Source organism: Hesperophylax consimilis, chromosome 31 (genome assembly GCF_061612785.1).
Source record: "Hesperophylax consimilis isolate HC1 chromosome 31, BYU_Hcon_1.0, whole genome shotgun sequence".
NCBI classification, from domain to species: Eukaryota; Metazoa; Arthropoda; class Insecta; order Trichoptera; family Limnephilidae; genus Hesperophylax; species Hesperophylax consimilis.
In genome coordinates, this window is record NC_142866.1 from 1,437,491 (window position 1) to 1,454,352 (window position 16,862).

General features: G+C 33.5%; 1 protein-coding gene across 1 annotated transcript; it reads left to right on the forward strand.

Annotated features, from left to right (window-relative positions):
• The first annotated feature begins 1,238 nt into the window (after window positions 1-1,238).
• LOC149409321 (fibroblast growth factor 1-like) lies at window positions 1,239-10,614 on the forward strand. Its single transcript, XM_089649898.1, has 4 exons — window positions 1,239-1,451; window positions 7,455-7,618; window positions 7,833-7,939; window positions 10,155-10,614. The coding sequence occupies exons 1-4, from the start codon at window positions 1,309-1,311 to the stop codon at window positions 10,341-10,343; spliced, it is 603 nt and encodes a 200-aa protein (XP_089506024.1). The 5' UTR covers window positions 1,239-1,308; the 3' UTR covers window positions 10,344-10,614.
• Window positions 10,615-16,862: the final 6,248 nt, after the last annotated feature.

A 16,862-nucleotide genomic window follows, 5' to 3' on the forward strand; every position in this document is an offset into this window, starting at 1 on the left:
TTTCGACAACGTGGCTTCACAAGAACTTATTTTTAGTATAAGCCACACCCAATTTTTGCCTTCATCTCATTGGTTATGTTTCGGCGCTCATATTTAAGTTATCAGATTTACATGCAGAGAATGTCTTTTATTCCGATCAACTTTACTTTTCGTTTCCCATTTCTTATATAATTATTTTTTTTAAATATTAGACCAAAAACAGATTTTAGAGGCCCTTTTGAAGAAATCAATATGATACTCATATTTATATCAGCTAAACCACTCTAATTGAATATTAAATCCTTCTAAATATTATAAATGAATTGGACTGTTGAAAAAAGTTTAAAAAAATAGCTACGCAACATTTGCTAGATGTTTCAGTATCCATATGCCCATATACTATTTTTATTATACCGAGCTATGTTGACGGCGCCACCGCCGGATTGATATTAGATGGATAATCTAAAAATAGTCTAACTCTACGTAGGCGAATATTATTTTCAATGGCCCATTTTAATATATACATAATCTGGTTAGTAAAATATCTAAAGAATTTTTCGGACTGATAGAAGTGAAAATATGGTAACTTACCAATATATAATACAGAATGAACATTTATATTGTGTGTATACATATATCTACGTTTGGGAAAATATAAAAAAACATTGTTATTTCCGAATGTTTTATCTTACATATTAAACATTGACTTTTTTACCATAATAAGGCATCATCTAGGTGATTTTTTTCGTACATCTGCTGCTTGAAACCGATGCAAGTTACCCTTAAGTGCGCCAAAAGAGTAAATATATGTTTTTTAAACAATTCTATAATATCTAGGTTCATTGGCTTTCTAGCTGAGGAGATGTGGGCGTGGTGACTACATAAAAAAATAAACTGGTGAAGAGTGTAATAATGTTTTGACTGGAAACCGAATGAACCCACGTACAAACAAATTACGTCCCACATACAAACTGGTGATCGTAATTTTTAAATGCAAAAACTTAACGCGTTTACCGCTAACATAACGATACAAATCTATTCGAATAGTGAGAAATTCATTGTTTATTGGTCTGGCAGAACTTCAGTCAATACTCATATCGCACAGTAGATAAATCTTTGTGCGAACTCCATCGATATAAGATGAAGCTGCTCGCGTAGTATTTCAATAGATGAAAATAACTTGGTCTATTCTTCATACGAAAACCAGACGTTCTGTAGCGTCAGATCTGTCAGTAACTTGTGCTGGGTGTGTTCAAACATTCACACGCTTTGAAGAAGATCATTCATTGTTTACTTTTGACTATAACTCGGCGCTGCTAAAAAATTATCATGAACTTCGTGGGAAATTCGTCGAGCAGCCCGTGTGTTTTGAATAACAGTGATGTTTCTTCGTCTGATGATGAAGCGGACGCTAGTTGCACACTGAGAACACGGCGCAGTCTTCCCCATGGAGCGTTCGCACACGCCCTCAAGTAATGTTGCATTTAATATTATTAATGTAAGATCAAAACTAACAAAGTTTTAATTATTGGAAAGAAAGGTACTTTACCATTAAGAATTTATTAGAAATTGGGTAAAAATAGTACTGACTTTAACAATGGCTTACTTTTTAATTTCTCGGTACCTACCTACTTACTTAAACTTATTTTTTCTTCGATTTCTTGTACCAATAAATCCTTCCCTGGTCAGCATTTTGTGGCATGGAGATGATATTTTATTCACTTTAATAGGTATGTGGTGTTTATAATATTTAAAACATTCTTATACAGTCATAAGTGTTATCATGAAAAACGTCTAATTCTAATGTGGTAAAGCTCGGAAGTCCCAAACATTTGGCATTTTGAAAAAGAAACGTCGAGTTTCCGTACCCTATTTCAACAGTTTTAATCTCTCATTCGGTAAAAATATTTAATATAAAAATCGAAACGAAACTTCTGAACTTTTCAATACATTTTTTACATATTGTCGTTGCGCCGGTAGAATAATCTGATAAGTAACGTTAAAAAATCTCGGAAGAGATTATTAGAAAGTAGGTATTTCTTTCCGTTAATGGTTTTTTTGAGAAAATTATATTTTAATCTACCGTATCAGCGACCGGGTATCTCATCAAAATGATAGTTCAACACACCTACAAAAAGTGATATAAAGTCGTGAAAAGTGATGAAACAAAAACTAGGTTAAAAAGGTTACATAGGTAACTATTTAACCTAGGTTTTGTTTCATCACTTTAATACCATATCACTTTTTAAAGATGTGTTTAATTAAATATAATGGAACCTATACATGTATATAGCAGGTACACAAAAAATAAATAGCTAAAAGATGTCGCAATTTTTTTATGGGTTCAATTTATTCCGCCAACAAATATTTTGTGCACGGTGTTACCAGGTCTAATTTCTATTGCAATAGGATTAAAAAGTAAATAAAACCTTCAAAACAATACGAAGAAGCTTATGAGAAAAAAATAAAAAATACGGTTTTCTAAAAGTCTTCAATAAAAATGAAATAAATATCTTCGAGGAAAGTATTGATGAGCAGGTCAGAACTTTATGATTAAAATGGAAATACATTTTTGATTGGTTATGATTTGAGATGTTTAAGGCCAAAAGCACGGGCGACTCGTCACTTTTCAGTGAGCTATAATTGGTAACATTTAAAAATTCGACTTCCTAGATATTGTTGAAGCTGAAATTATTTTTCTAATTTTAAAATTTTACCAATATTTTTTTTTAGTTATGTGGATCAGCACCCCACCTAACAGAGAATCCTGAAAATCTCCATACAAAAAATGAATGTATTTTCAAAAAGTGAATTTTTTAATATTGTATTTTTGTGTTAGCATGCAACACTACCCTAATGATGAGCACTGTATCACTGGCCGAAACGATGGCCAAGGAAGGATGAAGCACAACATGGCAATAATCCAAAAATCAATCACATTCATTTCTGAGATTTATTAAAAGAAAAAATGTTTGAAAAGAGATGCAGTACTTAACTAACCTAGGTTCCTAATGCTATATAATATTGCAGATGGTTGTAGGCATTGCTTTCTGGAAATCATACTTTCAGGTTTTCCTTTGATAACAAAGTTTTTAATAGTGTAATATATTTATTTTATTTTATTTTTTATTTCTCCCTAAATTTTATTGCAGCATAAATAATATTGATTTATATTATATTTCACAAACTCCCATGATAAAGCTGATGCTTTTGCTTAGGAGAGAACTTAAATATTCAAACTACTTGTATGTATATGAGTTTACAAATGAGTGCTAATGTTACAAAAATGACATTCTTAATGTTGTAGCTGAAAACTTCTTATTTTTTTTTTGAAAATTCGTTTTTTCATGTGAAGATTTTCAGGAGATCTGTGCGGCGCACGGCCAAACTGTGAATCTTAATTCATATTAAAAAAAACCTTTTGAACTAAACAACAAAGATAATGTAGAATTGTTCAAACTTAGCACTCCAAAGTCACGAGCCGCCACTGCTTGTGTATATTTATAGTTCATCCCGATTTTCCAATACTTATATTTGTAGTAATTTTTAGGCGTTACCATATTTTGTTCTTACCTGCAAAAAAATTGTAACAAAAGAAAGATATCTTAGACAATCAGAAAAAAATGGCATTGCATACCACTTATACTACCGTAAAAATGGCATTGCATACCACTTATACTACCATAAAAATGGCATTGCGAACCACTTATACTACCATAAAAATGGCATTGCATACCACTTATAATACCGTAAAAATGGCATTGCGTACCACTTATACTACCATAAAAATGGCATTGCGAACCACTTATACTACCATAAAAATGGCATTGCATACCACTTATACTACCATAAAAATGGCATTGCATACCACTTATACTACCATAAAAATGGCATTGCATACCACTTATACTACCATAAAAATGACATTGCATACCACTTATACTACCATAAAAATGGCATTGCATACCACTTATACTACCATAAAAATGGCATTGCATACCACTTATACTACCATAAAAATGACATTGCATACCACTTATACTACCATAAAAATGGCATTGCATACCACTTATACTACCATAAAAATGGCATTGCATACCACTTACAGAGGCGGATTTGCCCTTAGGCCTATGTAGGCCCGGGCCTAGGGCGGCCAGATATTAGGGGCGGCCAATCGTGACAAAAAAGTCACAGATGATAACAAGAAATTACTTCCTAAGTACCTAAATATTCTACGTACGAAATAGCGATATGCAAGAGCGTGTTCACACACAGCACACGGCGCGCCCCCACGTCCCGCAGCCGCCCTCGCCTCTCCTATCATGCTTCGTCGCTCGCCCGCTCGCGTATTTCCAATCCCTACCGTGATTCAGTTGCGCTAGTGACTGAACCGCGTTAGCACTGCCGTCTCAGGTATTTTTATGCTAGCGTGTTCACACACAGAGCTATAATATGCGTGGGATGGCGTATTTCAGCATATCGCTGAAATTCCAATTTGGAATGTACGGCGAGCGATATGCCGAAATACGCCATCCCACGCATATTATAGCTCTGTGTGAACATGCTCTTAATCACCTTACAAAAGCTATAATAAATAAATAAATCAAAGATTATAAAATAATACAATGATAAGATGTTATTTATGCCAATTATGAACTTTCCACTGATGATAGTGAATAATAAAGTGTGACATTATACCTAAAGGTATTTTCTTTAAAAAATAAAAATATATATATTTTTTGTTAAAATCTATGAAAAAGGTTGGGGGGGGGGGGGTGGAGGAACGTAGGAATAGGATTAAGAGACAAAGGATTTTTATTTCTTTTTAGAATTGTTCTAAAGTAGCCTACGGAGTTCGGATTTGTGACATCTATGGTCAAAATAGATAAAGCATTGCAATTTGCAATAACTCCGTGTTAAAATAAACGGCTGGACAAGAAAATGTTTTAAATAATTACAATAAATGTTTTACGAATGGTAGGAAATGTGGTCCATTTTTGGACCGAAATCAATCGCAGAAAAATAAAAGTGGTCCGTTGTCCATTTTTCGACCGAAATCAGCAGAACTAAAAAAACGACTGGGTGCTTACAAATCACTTTATAATAAATTTAATTTTATTACTTAATTGACAAAACTAAGCCCGTCTGAAGTCGAAGAAAAGGCAAAATCATTGCAAATGATTTATTCTAGTGATTTAGAAGCCCATTTTTCAGAAGAATGTCTCCATTTTCGTGCTCACTGCAGTGTGAAAAATAAGGATCGAAACAATGCTGTCAGTTTGTTAAAATGGTTACGAACTGAAGATCTTCAAACCATTTATCCAAACGTGGATATTGCTCTTCGAATGTGTGTGTGTATTCCCGCCAGTAACTGTTCCGGAGAACGATCATTTTCTTGTTTACGACGTGTAAAAAATTATTTACGCACAACAATGGCGGAGCAAAGGCTGAACAATCTTGCTTTGCTTAACATAGAAGCAGATTTTTTAAGGAAATTGGATTGCGAAGATCTAATTAATGATTTTGCTGCACTTAAGTGCAGACGAGAATTGTAACTGCCAGATTTTTGTTTTGAGTTCAGTTTTTTTTAATGTTAGATAATGCTTTACGTAAATTTTTTTACCAACGTTTTAATTTGTATTTTAAGTTTAGTTATTATATTCGAATATGTACCTTAAGTTGATTTTTATTTAAAAGAGGTGCTGATTTCTTTTATTTGTTTGGAGACTTAATAATAACTTTTTATCCAGTCCGTATCTGGCAACCCTAATTGTAACTGTGAAACACTTATATATTATTGTGTGAGAATAAACCTCAAACTAGTTAAATAAATTAAACCTAAAACTGTTTTCAATGTTTTATTCAAATCCTAGAAACCTTAGAAAGTATTACAAACTAGCAGCTATTATAGTTAACAAAATTTCTGAATCGATTTCGATAAAAGTTGTCAATAAAGTAAATTCATTATGTAATCCAGAGATGGGCAAACTTTTTAAGGAAAGGGCCAGATAAAATAAAAAATTATCTAGGCGGGCCGGAAAAAAAATTTAATTAGAAGAGTATAAGTGGCGTTGTTATGTTTTGTCATGAAGTGTCGTGAGAGGTTGAATTCCTTAAATACCGCTACAGCTTCATTGCATATGAGGCACACAGGTTTATCCTTAATATGTGTAAAAAAGTATTTCCAAGTTCACTCATCTTTAAAAATACGACATTCTGAATCAACTTTACGTTTTGTACTTGCCAATGTAACGATCAAAAATGTCAAAAACACTACTAAAAAAGCACAACCATAGAAACACGAGCCAGGCATACAGCCGCAGAGGTGACTTGACACTGACTACGCACGCGACGTCGCGTCGTGAACCTGTCCGAACTATACTGATGAACATTGAACGATTGAACACTGACCTTGACAACAAAGGAAACGAAAATGGTAGCGCCCGATTCGTCCCGAACTTAGCCGAGCAACACACGCATTGCACTTCACATCGCCATGCATTCGCCATGCTACCGATCTGCAAAGCGCGAGGTTGTGTGCAAACTAATATTAGATGCAATAATACCGTACTTAAAACACAATGAGAAGGAAACCGTTAAGTATTCTATTCTATCTACGTAGAAAATACATTTTTTTCAATTGGTAAATTGTGGTAGGGTTATTCAAAACAATGTCGCGGGCCGGATTGACTAGCCTGGCGGGCCGGACTTGGCCCGCGGGCCGTACTTTGCCCATCACTGATGTAGTCTATAGTCTATATCAGGGGTCTCCAAACAACGGCCCGCCAATGTCATCAATCCGGCCTGCGACAATCGACAATTATACAGTAATTGAACTAGCGAATTTAGCAAGCGTATTTTTTTACATTAATTCCACACAGGAGGCTTTGAGGAAAATATTTTCCCTCACGACCTATGTCATCTTAGGTGATGCTGTGTGGAAGGTCTTTTTAAGGAAGGGAAGGATAATAAGTTCTGAAAAGGAAAATGTATGAGGGGTGGGTAGGAATCTGGGGATTAGTGTGTCCAGGAGTGACATACGTATGAATACATTCCTCCAACTGCGGTGCAAGGCGATGGGTCAAGATAGTCCGGCTGGAAAGGTCAAAAGGCCTCCCTCACCCAGTCTCTCTCGATCCGGCCCGCCACGCAGCAGGTGGGCAGACGTATCCGCCGCCAAGACCTGGACAAATCTCACCCCATGAACCATGAATGATAATGGCAGGAAAATTAAAACGGTTTTGACCCTAGGAACTTACTGAAAAGTTTGGATACTCCTGGTCAATATGATGGGTACTGAGAAAGGGGCGGCTACATGGTATGGGGCCTAGGGCGGCCAAGACTGCAAATCCGCCTCTGACCACTTAAACTACCATAATAATGGCATTGCATACCACTTATACTACCATAAAAATGGCATTGCATACCACTTATACTACCATAAAAAAACAATAAATATTTGGAATTATTTTCAGATCAAGTCGACTCCAGAGTAATCCAGTTAACTCGTCGAATCATTGGATTAGTGAAAATCCCAAGTATGGAAACATTATGCGACTATATTGCAAAACTGGTTTTCATTTGAAGATAACTCCAGATGGAAAAGTTTGTGGAACACAAGAAGATAATGATCAATTTGGTAACCTTTCTTTTTTTCTCACCATACACATTTATTCCACGAAAAATTACCAGTGGAACTATGATATCCCATTCTAGAAAGTAGTTGGAAGAAGGAAGATGAGAAAGTACCTGGCTATTCAGATCTGGTCACTCCTACCCCTCCACAATTTTTTTTGTTGCATTTGAAATTTGTAAGTTAAAAAGTTATTTTTTCTAATGTTTTACAATTACAGCGATTATGGAGATAGGTTCTGCTGGATCGGCGGGACACATTACTATTCTAGGGAAAGAAAGTAAGTTGTATATAGCGATGAACCGAAAGGGACGACTATACGGAGAAGTAAGTTCAAAACATAATTTATTACAGTTTGTGTAAAAAATCACCTTATGGGCGATTGCATATTTATCAATATAATTTATTCCTTAAAATTTGAATGCGAGTGATAAAAATTATTGTATGTAGGGTGTAAGAAGACGTGCCTGACAAACATCGATTCCTGAGCTTTATGGAGTAAAAAATGTGTGTCATTTTGATGTCCGATGACATTTTTTACAATAAAAAATAATTCTCACATGGCGCCACTGGTCCTGTGGTCGTCTTTCCAATGCTCTTTCTCGTTTCAGTACATAAACTATCGGGTACATCTCAGTACAACCTGCATATTCGAATTTATATTGTGTATGTAGTTTTTAACACAGTTTCCTGATGGAATCTAATTTAATAATATTATGTGTAATTTTCCTGATGAAATCTTTGATTGCAATTGACTTGAGGTGAAAGTCAAAAATGTTACAGAATATATTAATTATTATGTTTGAATTTTAACAAGCGACAAACAGGTTTTTTTTTTCTTTCATCAAAGCTAAATCAAATATAAATACCACAATAAATTGCTTACTAAACAACTAATATTGGCACTAAAAGCAGCACTATTTAATTGTGTTAAAATATGCATTAAGATGTTTTAATTAAATATGACTCACAATTATATTTATTACAATGCGTATATTTGCTAACGTGTATTTTCTGACGGAACTGCGGTTTTTCCTTTTACGCCGACCCTACTTGAATGGCGAGAAAGACATTGCTGTCCCATAATTTTATATGAATTTTGTACACCAATATCTTTGTAAAGGTCCCAACTATTTATGTTTTATAAACTGTTCCCATGATGTAAAATCCATGTTGTCGAGCTTGGTGCACCTGTACTAATGCAAAAATTTTGAAAAAGTCGAAATCGCACCATAATTAAGATTATTCTAATATCTCTAATAAAAGAATGCAATCGAATGCAATTTTCGGCTGAAACATTTTCACATATTTGTTAAAAAATACAATTTTCTACAACTTTTTCTTTTATCTCTAATAAATACCCAGATATAAAGTCGTCAAAATGCGTATACATATGAAAAATCAAGTAAATTGCGCGACTAAGTTTGGTTTTTCACAGCGACCGCAGAAGTGGGGGGCAGAGGGGGCCAAATACCCCCCTAAAATCAAATGAGGGGGGGCCGCGCTCCCTCCAAATTTACTACCTGTGTAAAGAAGGATTATCTGTGCTGGTAAAGATTATCTGTATCCTTCACAGTGCTTTTTTTCATAAATGAAAAAGTGTTTGTTGTAAACCAGAAAAATTGTCAAGAGATAGCATTATAGTTTAGATTTAAATGAAATTATTAGGGAATTTGCTTCAAAGACGGCTGAGAGACGCAACGTTTTTGGTATCGTTCAATGAATGCAATAAAGCAATATTTAAAAAAAAGTTTTTTATTCACTGAACCTGTTATTTGTTTGACCTAGTCATCTCCGTTTTGTCTTATTTACAACTAGTTGATTGACTGGAGAGGAGACTGAAGGAAGAGGATGACTAAACAAGTTTGCCCCCCCCGTCATAGAGTACTTCCGCGGTCCCTGGTTTTTCATTAATCACGATTCCAGTGGAATTTCGAGAAAAATTACTAATTCTGATTTTATAAAACATAAAATTTACAAAAAGTCTACTAAATTTGTCAAGTTACTTTAGCCGAAATTTTCATTGGATACGATGTATTTGGCAAAACCTAGATTTTGGCACGGTTTCGGCTAGTTTTTTCAAAATGGCGGCGTTAGCACAGGTGTGTCAAGGTCGACAACTTGGATTTTACATCATGGGACCATTTTATAAAACAAATTTTAAAAAATGGGACTACCGGAATAATTACAACCCCTTATAATTTCAGACACAACTTTTATAATAGTTATGTTGTTGTGAGTACTCTTTAAATATGGCAGATTATTGCACTCATCGTTTTGTTCACCTGAAATAAAAAACATTATTATTGTTATTATAAATTTCATTCCTTTGCAAGATTTATTGTAATATGTATTTTCAATGATTTATCTGTTCCTCGGTTGGCTAAGTCCTCCATCACAACACAAGCAATATTTTCCGCTTACTGTGGTGGTAGTTGGAGATTTTCAAATATTGTCTGGTTATTCGTAACCAGGGAAAATATATATATAAATACTTAAATTACACCCATTAATAATTTTTAAGAATTCCATATATTTTTAGGCAAACAAAAACAGGCCACAGACAATATGGCTAGAAGAGTTGATTGGTTCGTATACAACTTATATGTCCCGAAACTACGCACACCTGGGCTGGTTCATGGGAATTAAGAAGTCTGGAAAACCAAAGAAGGGTGTGCAGACTGGCTGGGGGCAGAGGGCCACACAGTTCCTTCCTCGGCGTCTCACATAGAATATATTTTCACTATTACCATACGAAATTAATAAGTATTATTATATGTAGTGTTGCATGATAGATAAATACACTGTTGATTCTGCTTAATTAGGACACATGGGGCTCAAACATTTTGTCCCAAATAAAAGAAGTTTAAGGTACCCAGATTCATTTATTGAGCTCATATGTATACATATTACATTTATTTGTGTTCTCTCTAATGTGAATTTAATATGAAAAAAAAAATTATTACTTGAATAAAATAATCGAAGTTAGATACAAATAAATACGGTGCAGACGAAGACCCCGCCAAAACGATCGCCGCGCCCCCCGCGGGCCCCCGCCTTCGCTCCACAATTATAATTTCCACCAATTTAATTATAAGCGAGCAAACATAGAACTGTGCAATAATATTCTTTCGCATTTTGATTGGACATTTTTGTACACCATAAAATCTGTAGACGAAGCAGTGAAATATTTAAACAATGTACTGTTTAGTATTTTTGAATTATGTATACCAAATAACAAACCCAACATCATAAACGATGTATATCCGATATGGTTCAATAAGAGCATTATAGATAAACTGAAAAGAAAGGAATCGCTCAGAAAAAGATATCTATTGCACAAAAAGCAATCCGATTATCTGATATTTTCAGCGAGTAGATCCGAGCTAAAATCTGAAATAAAATTTGCTAAAAAACAATACATGGAAAATGTTCAGAATGGGATCAAAGACGACATAAAGTTTTTCTGGTACTATATTAGGTCACAAAAAGTTAACCCAACCTCACCAACATGCTTGATTGAGGAAGGCGTAACTTTTACTAACCCTAACACAATTGTAAATAAGTTTGCTGACTATTTTCATTCCGTCTATAGTCAAGTAACCCCTAAACTTGAAACCAATTTCCCAACAGCATCACCCTGGAACGTTGGAGATATCTCACTCGGATTGACCAACATCCAGGAAATAGAAACTTGTATCCGGAATCTCCGACCTGATAAGACTACTGGTCCGGACGGTATTCCTCCTTCAATAATTATAAAAATCTCTCCAAATATCTGTGTTCCCCTTGCGTACATATTTAATCTCTGCATCATGTCTTCCACATTTCCACAGTGTTGGAAACTAACGAGGGTCAGCCCCATTCACAAAGCTGATGAAAAGACTGACGTCAGAAATTATAGACCAGTTGCAGTACTGTCAACAATTCCAAAAATTTTTGAAATGATTATCTGTGATAAAATCAGTCCACAAATCACGCCTTTCTTAAGAGGTAATCAACATGGCTTCTTACCGAAGAAATCAACGGTAACCAACTTACTCTCTTTCTCTCGACGGGTAGCACAAGGCCTAGACTGTAGGCATCAGACGGACGTAATTTACACGGACTTCGCAAAGGCATTTGACCGAGTAGATCACGATATTCTAATAAAAAAGATGCATAAAATAGGTTTTAATCAACCCTTACTGACATTTTTTGCGTCATATTTAAAAGATAGAAGTCAGTATGTAAATATAAATGGATACGACTCCCATAAGTTCGCAGCTCTGTCAGGAATTCCTCAAGGATCGAATCTCGGTCCCATGTTATTCCTCATTCTGATTGATGACATTCAGGATTGTATACGTCACAGCTCATGTCTACTATTCGCAGATGACATGAAACTGATGAAGGAAATCGAATCAGATTATGATTATTCGAAACTGCAGGCCGACCTCGATTCAATCATGATATGGTCGGTAGAAAATAAACTTAACTTCAATATTAAAAAATGCGTTGTTATGACTTATAGTCGTTCACAAAATCCGGTATTCTGCCAGTATAGAATGAATGGTGAAGTACTTACACGCGTAAACATCATCAAGGACCTTGGGGTGATCTTTGATCCCAAGCTGACATTTTCAAACCACATAGTCCAGCTTACCTCGGCTTGCTCCAAAACTCTTGGTTTTGTAATTAGAACTTGCAAACAATTCAATAACAAAGAAGCAATGACCTCCATGTTCAACGGAGTGGTCAGAAGCAAGCTGGAGTACGCCAGTACTGTCTGGATACCTTATCAACTTAAATACATAAATATGATTGAACAAATTCAAAAAAAATTCCTAAGGTATGTTTACATGCGATCATACGGAATATATCCGAAATTCATGCATCACGTGGAACTGCTAAAGGAGACAAATTACCAAAGCCTGGAGACTAGGCGTAATGCCGGACTCATGGTATTTGAATTAAAGTTACTAAAAAACCTTATCGATTGCCCATATCTCCTGTCATGCTGTGGATTATTCGTTCCTGATAAATACTGTCGAAATCGTAGCCACGACCTATTCTGTATACCGCAGGGTCGGACAGATGTCATTGCCCGACATAGCATGACAAGAGGTATGACCTTACTAAATGCCCTACCAGCGGATATAGATGTGTTTAATATCACTATACCATGTTTTAAAAAATATATGTACATGTATTGTTAGTTTTAATAAAATTGTACCATAATTGGACTTACCTGTCTGTCGTACAATAATTAAAAAAAAAAAAAAAAAAAAAAATAATAAAAAAAATCATGAACAAATGATTACGTATTATGATAAAAGTGATCCAAAAATGACATCATACATGCGCGGCAATTGTCGGCGGATGGAGAAAAGCTGGCACGGGAGAAGTCTACCGAATTACAGCTGAATGAACACGGAGCATCCCCTCCCCTCATCCGCGCCGTCTACTGCACGACTGCCATTCTTAACTAAAATTCGTTTTCTGTGATACGTATTGCATTAAATTCAAATTGGAATTTATTTCCACTAAACAGAATGTCATTGTGAAATAAATTAACATTAGTTTCTTTCTGTTCCGTGATTTATTCCCAAATACCGGCTGTCCCGATGAACCGGTGTACCAATTAAGCGGAATCGACTGTTTATGTAAAATGTTAATGTATGTCAAAAGAGATGCAGCTTTCATTACACATAATGTAAAATATATTTTGTTTCCATTTTATTTACTGTGAACAGTGAATTTTATGTGTGTTTAGTATTGTACAAACCTAAAAGCTTTGTTTTCATCAAATGCAGACAAGTGGCAGATTTGCAGAACCACTTTTTTATGTAAATCCTAAATCATCTATGTCTTAAATATATATATTTGTTTTAAATATATAGGTATTTTTAGAATAATGTAATGAGTAAAACCACAAATTGAAATATTTAATTATTGAATACAATATTAGTGATTCTTAAACGAATATTTGAAACAGAAAACTAATAATCACATCTAGTCCGAGATGTGACCGTACCTTTTTCTGTTTCAAATTTTCGTTTAAGAATCACTAATATTGTCTACAATAATTGCCTATAGGTGCCATCTTCCAGGAAAGTATTATCCATATAAGAATGTATTTTCAATTTTGTAGTGCTAATCACCAATGATGCAAGCAATTTTACAGAAGATTGTGACCACCATTTTGATGAAACTATATTTTAATTTTATGTAACTTGATGATGATAAACTGAATAATACATTAAAATTTGTTCTAAAGTGAAAATTGTTTGAATAGTTAGGACTTTACAGGAGTTACATTTTTTTTTGTTAGGTTACTATAGAATTTTAATGACATTTTTGACTAAGATTCTCTTTCATCACACACTACTTAAGGCGTATTTCTATTACACCTATTTGAAATGTATATTTCTTTTGTTTAAATTTCTTAGGGTTAATCTTGACAAGTCAGATTTCATGATTTTCCATTTTTAAGAAAGCGTTATTTACTAACTAACATCCCATGATTTTTCACAGGTCTGGGCTAGTTATTTAATATTTTTTTATGGAATTTTAATATTGAAGGTATTTAAAAACCAATTAATCACTTAGCAATGCCTAAAAAATATTCGATCGTAGTAATACATTATGAAAGTATAATTTAAGTTGAATTTTATTAAAATACTGATATGTAATATGAACATGTGGTAGTAATAACTAAAGGTAGCAATGTTAAATTCAGAGCATTAAAAGAAAGATAAATAAAATGTGTTATTTTTTATTTAAGGCTGACTTATATAATTTAAAATAAATACAGGTGTATCTAATACTAAATGAAACAACAGATCTAACATCAATATTGTATTTTCTCATGTAAGTAGACACAAAATATATTTTTAATAAACCTCAATATGTACACAGTATGTTTTCTAATTTCCAGTTCCATTTATTAACATGTTCACCTTATTAAGAATAACCAAAATTACATATGCCTATTTTATTCTTTGGAATGATTTATCAGATTTATCGGAATTAAACTATGATATATAATTCACTGTTTTGGCCCCGTCATTGTTTTAACTACCAATTGAAATGACTTCCTCACCAGAAACCAAAACTTCCACAGAGTGTAGCAATAAATAGAGAAAATACTGATATTTAGGATGCTTCCGTCAAAGCAAAATTTCTTACCACCGCAATTTTGAATATTATCAAGTACCTACATACCAAAATAACTACAAAGGATCATGGAATATAAACTATGATATGGGTTAAAATTAAAAATGAATAATTTAAAAATCACACAAAATAACGCAACTTCGCTCAGAAAATGTTAGTAAATAATGAAGAGGTGATAATAATATGGAATGCTTGTATGTTAGAGTTTTGCAATGCTCAGTCAATTCAGTCTTTATAAACGAACAGGACAATACGCTGGAATTTTTTTTTAAGGCAATAATTTTTATTTACAATTTTTTTTAAATACAATGTGAAAGTTTTATACTTGTCACAGGAATGCCTTCCAAAAATAAATCGAATTTATAATTTTTAAAGATCAACATCATATTAAGTCAGGATACATTCTCATACAAGAAGGTTTGAATCCTAAGATTTATAGATTAGACCTGTTCATTGCTTAACTTGTTCTGAAAAGAGAGTGAATTGTAATTCTCTGTGAGATTCATTGAAAGGGTCCACCATTGATCACCTCAAAAGGTAATGCTTACTTACTGGAGAAAACAGTGCATTAGGCTTTATATTCTAGAGAACACATCATATGATTTATTGTAACACAGTTTGTCACATTTAAGTTCATTGGAAGTTTAGTGACATGGTTATTCTGAATTCAGCTTTAGTGGATACAAATATTTACTTAATACAAAAACGGATGAAAATCTTGAGCAACTTTCAACAGTGCATTAAAATAATCCCTAACTCAAAATATATATGTAGAAGAAAAAACCAAAATCCCAAACATTATTTACTGAACAGTAACAATATATCACTCCCAAAGTTCAAACTTAACGATTAACCGACCAAACACCTAGACAACATGTTGTATTTTTCAACATCAATTATTGCATTAGCACAGTACATTCTTCTTCTATCTAACTAATCTTTAGGGTTTAAAACCCCCAACCTTTAGCAGGACTAAGCCCCAGCTTACTTTTCTAGACCATTATTTTACATTTAAATATACGTACTTACTGAATACGTGCCTAGCACAAACCATTTTAAACAGTATTAATCACTTAATAACTTGTTCATGTCTAAAATATCCAACTATATTGCCATATTACGACAATACCGAATAATTATTGTATTTACATTAAATTGTGGACAAATTAAACATTTGAGCAAAATAAAGTAAAATCTATTTAAATAAAAATGTAAATGTTCATTTGTTCAAAATCTTAAATCTCCAAAAGTTCTTCTCCGATTGCTATGAAATTATGACACAACTTTGTATAAATACATAACATACAGTTGTCACCTGTGACAGGTAAAAACATGCTTTTTTGAAAAACAGCACCATCTGTTAGACAAATATGCTCTTTTTCAAAAGAAAATAAAAGCCATATATGCGTCGGTAAAACCTATGGTAGGATTAATTTAGGGCAAGAACAGAGGCACTATTATATATTTAAACAGGTATAATAATATGCTATTTATTATTTATCATCAATAAAATAGTTTTATTCTATGGTTTGTTTTACAATTTTATATTAAGCACAAAAAATCATTTAATAGAATATAATATTATTTGTTCGATTCAATAATGTGGATAGGTATTGTAATGGCAATAGTGTATAAATATGGAGTTTTAGTTATTTTTGAAGTGCAAACTCCAAAAAACCCTAAATGAAATATTCTCTAATATTTTTACAAAGGAAAGAAACTTCAGAAAATGGGAAATTTATGGTGTTCTTATGTATCTTTGCTTCGGGAAAACTTGAAACTGGATGTAGTCACATTAGATATTGTACATTTCACATAAAGGAATCACTTTTAATATGTAATGTACAACCAAAAGGATTTCAAAGCCTTATTTTCCCATTCCTGCAAAATTATTTTAAAGGCAGAAGAGATTGTAACCTATTGCCATTTCAACGTCGAGATAATCGTACACTATTATTATAATACTTAGATTTTAAAATATAATTAATTAAAATGTTGCTTGACCACTATTCAAAATATGATCACAATCAATTTTAGCTCTTATTCAAATAAAGAAAGGAGGCAATTTAGTACACATATCGGCAGTATACGC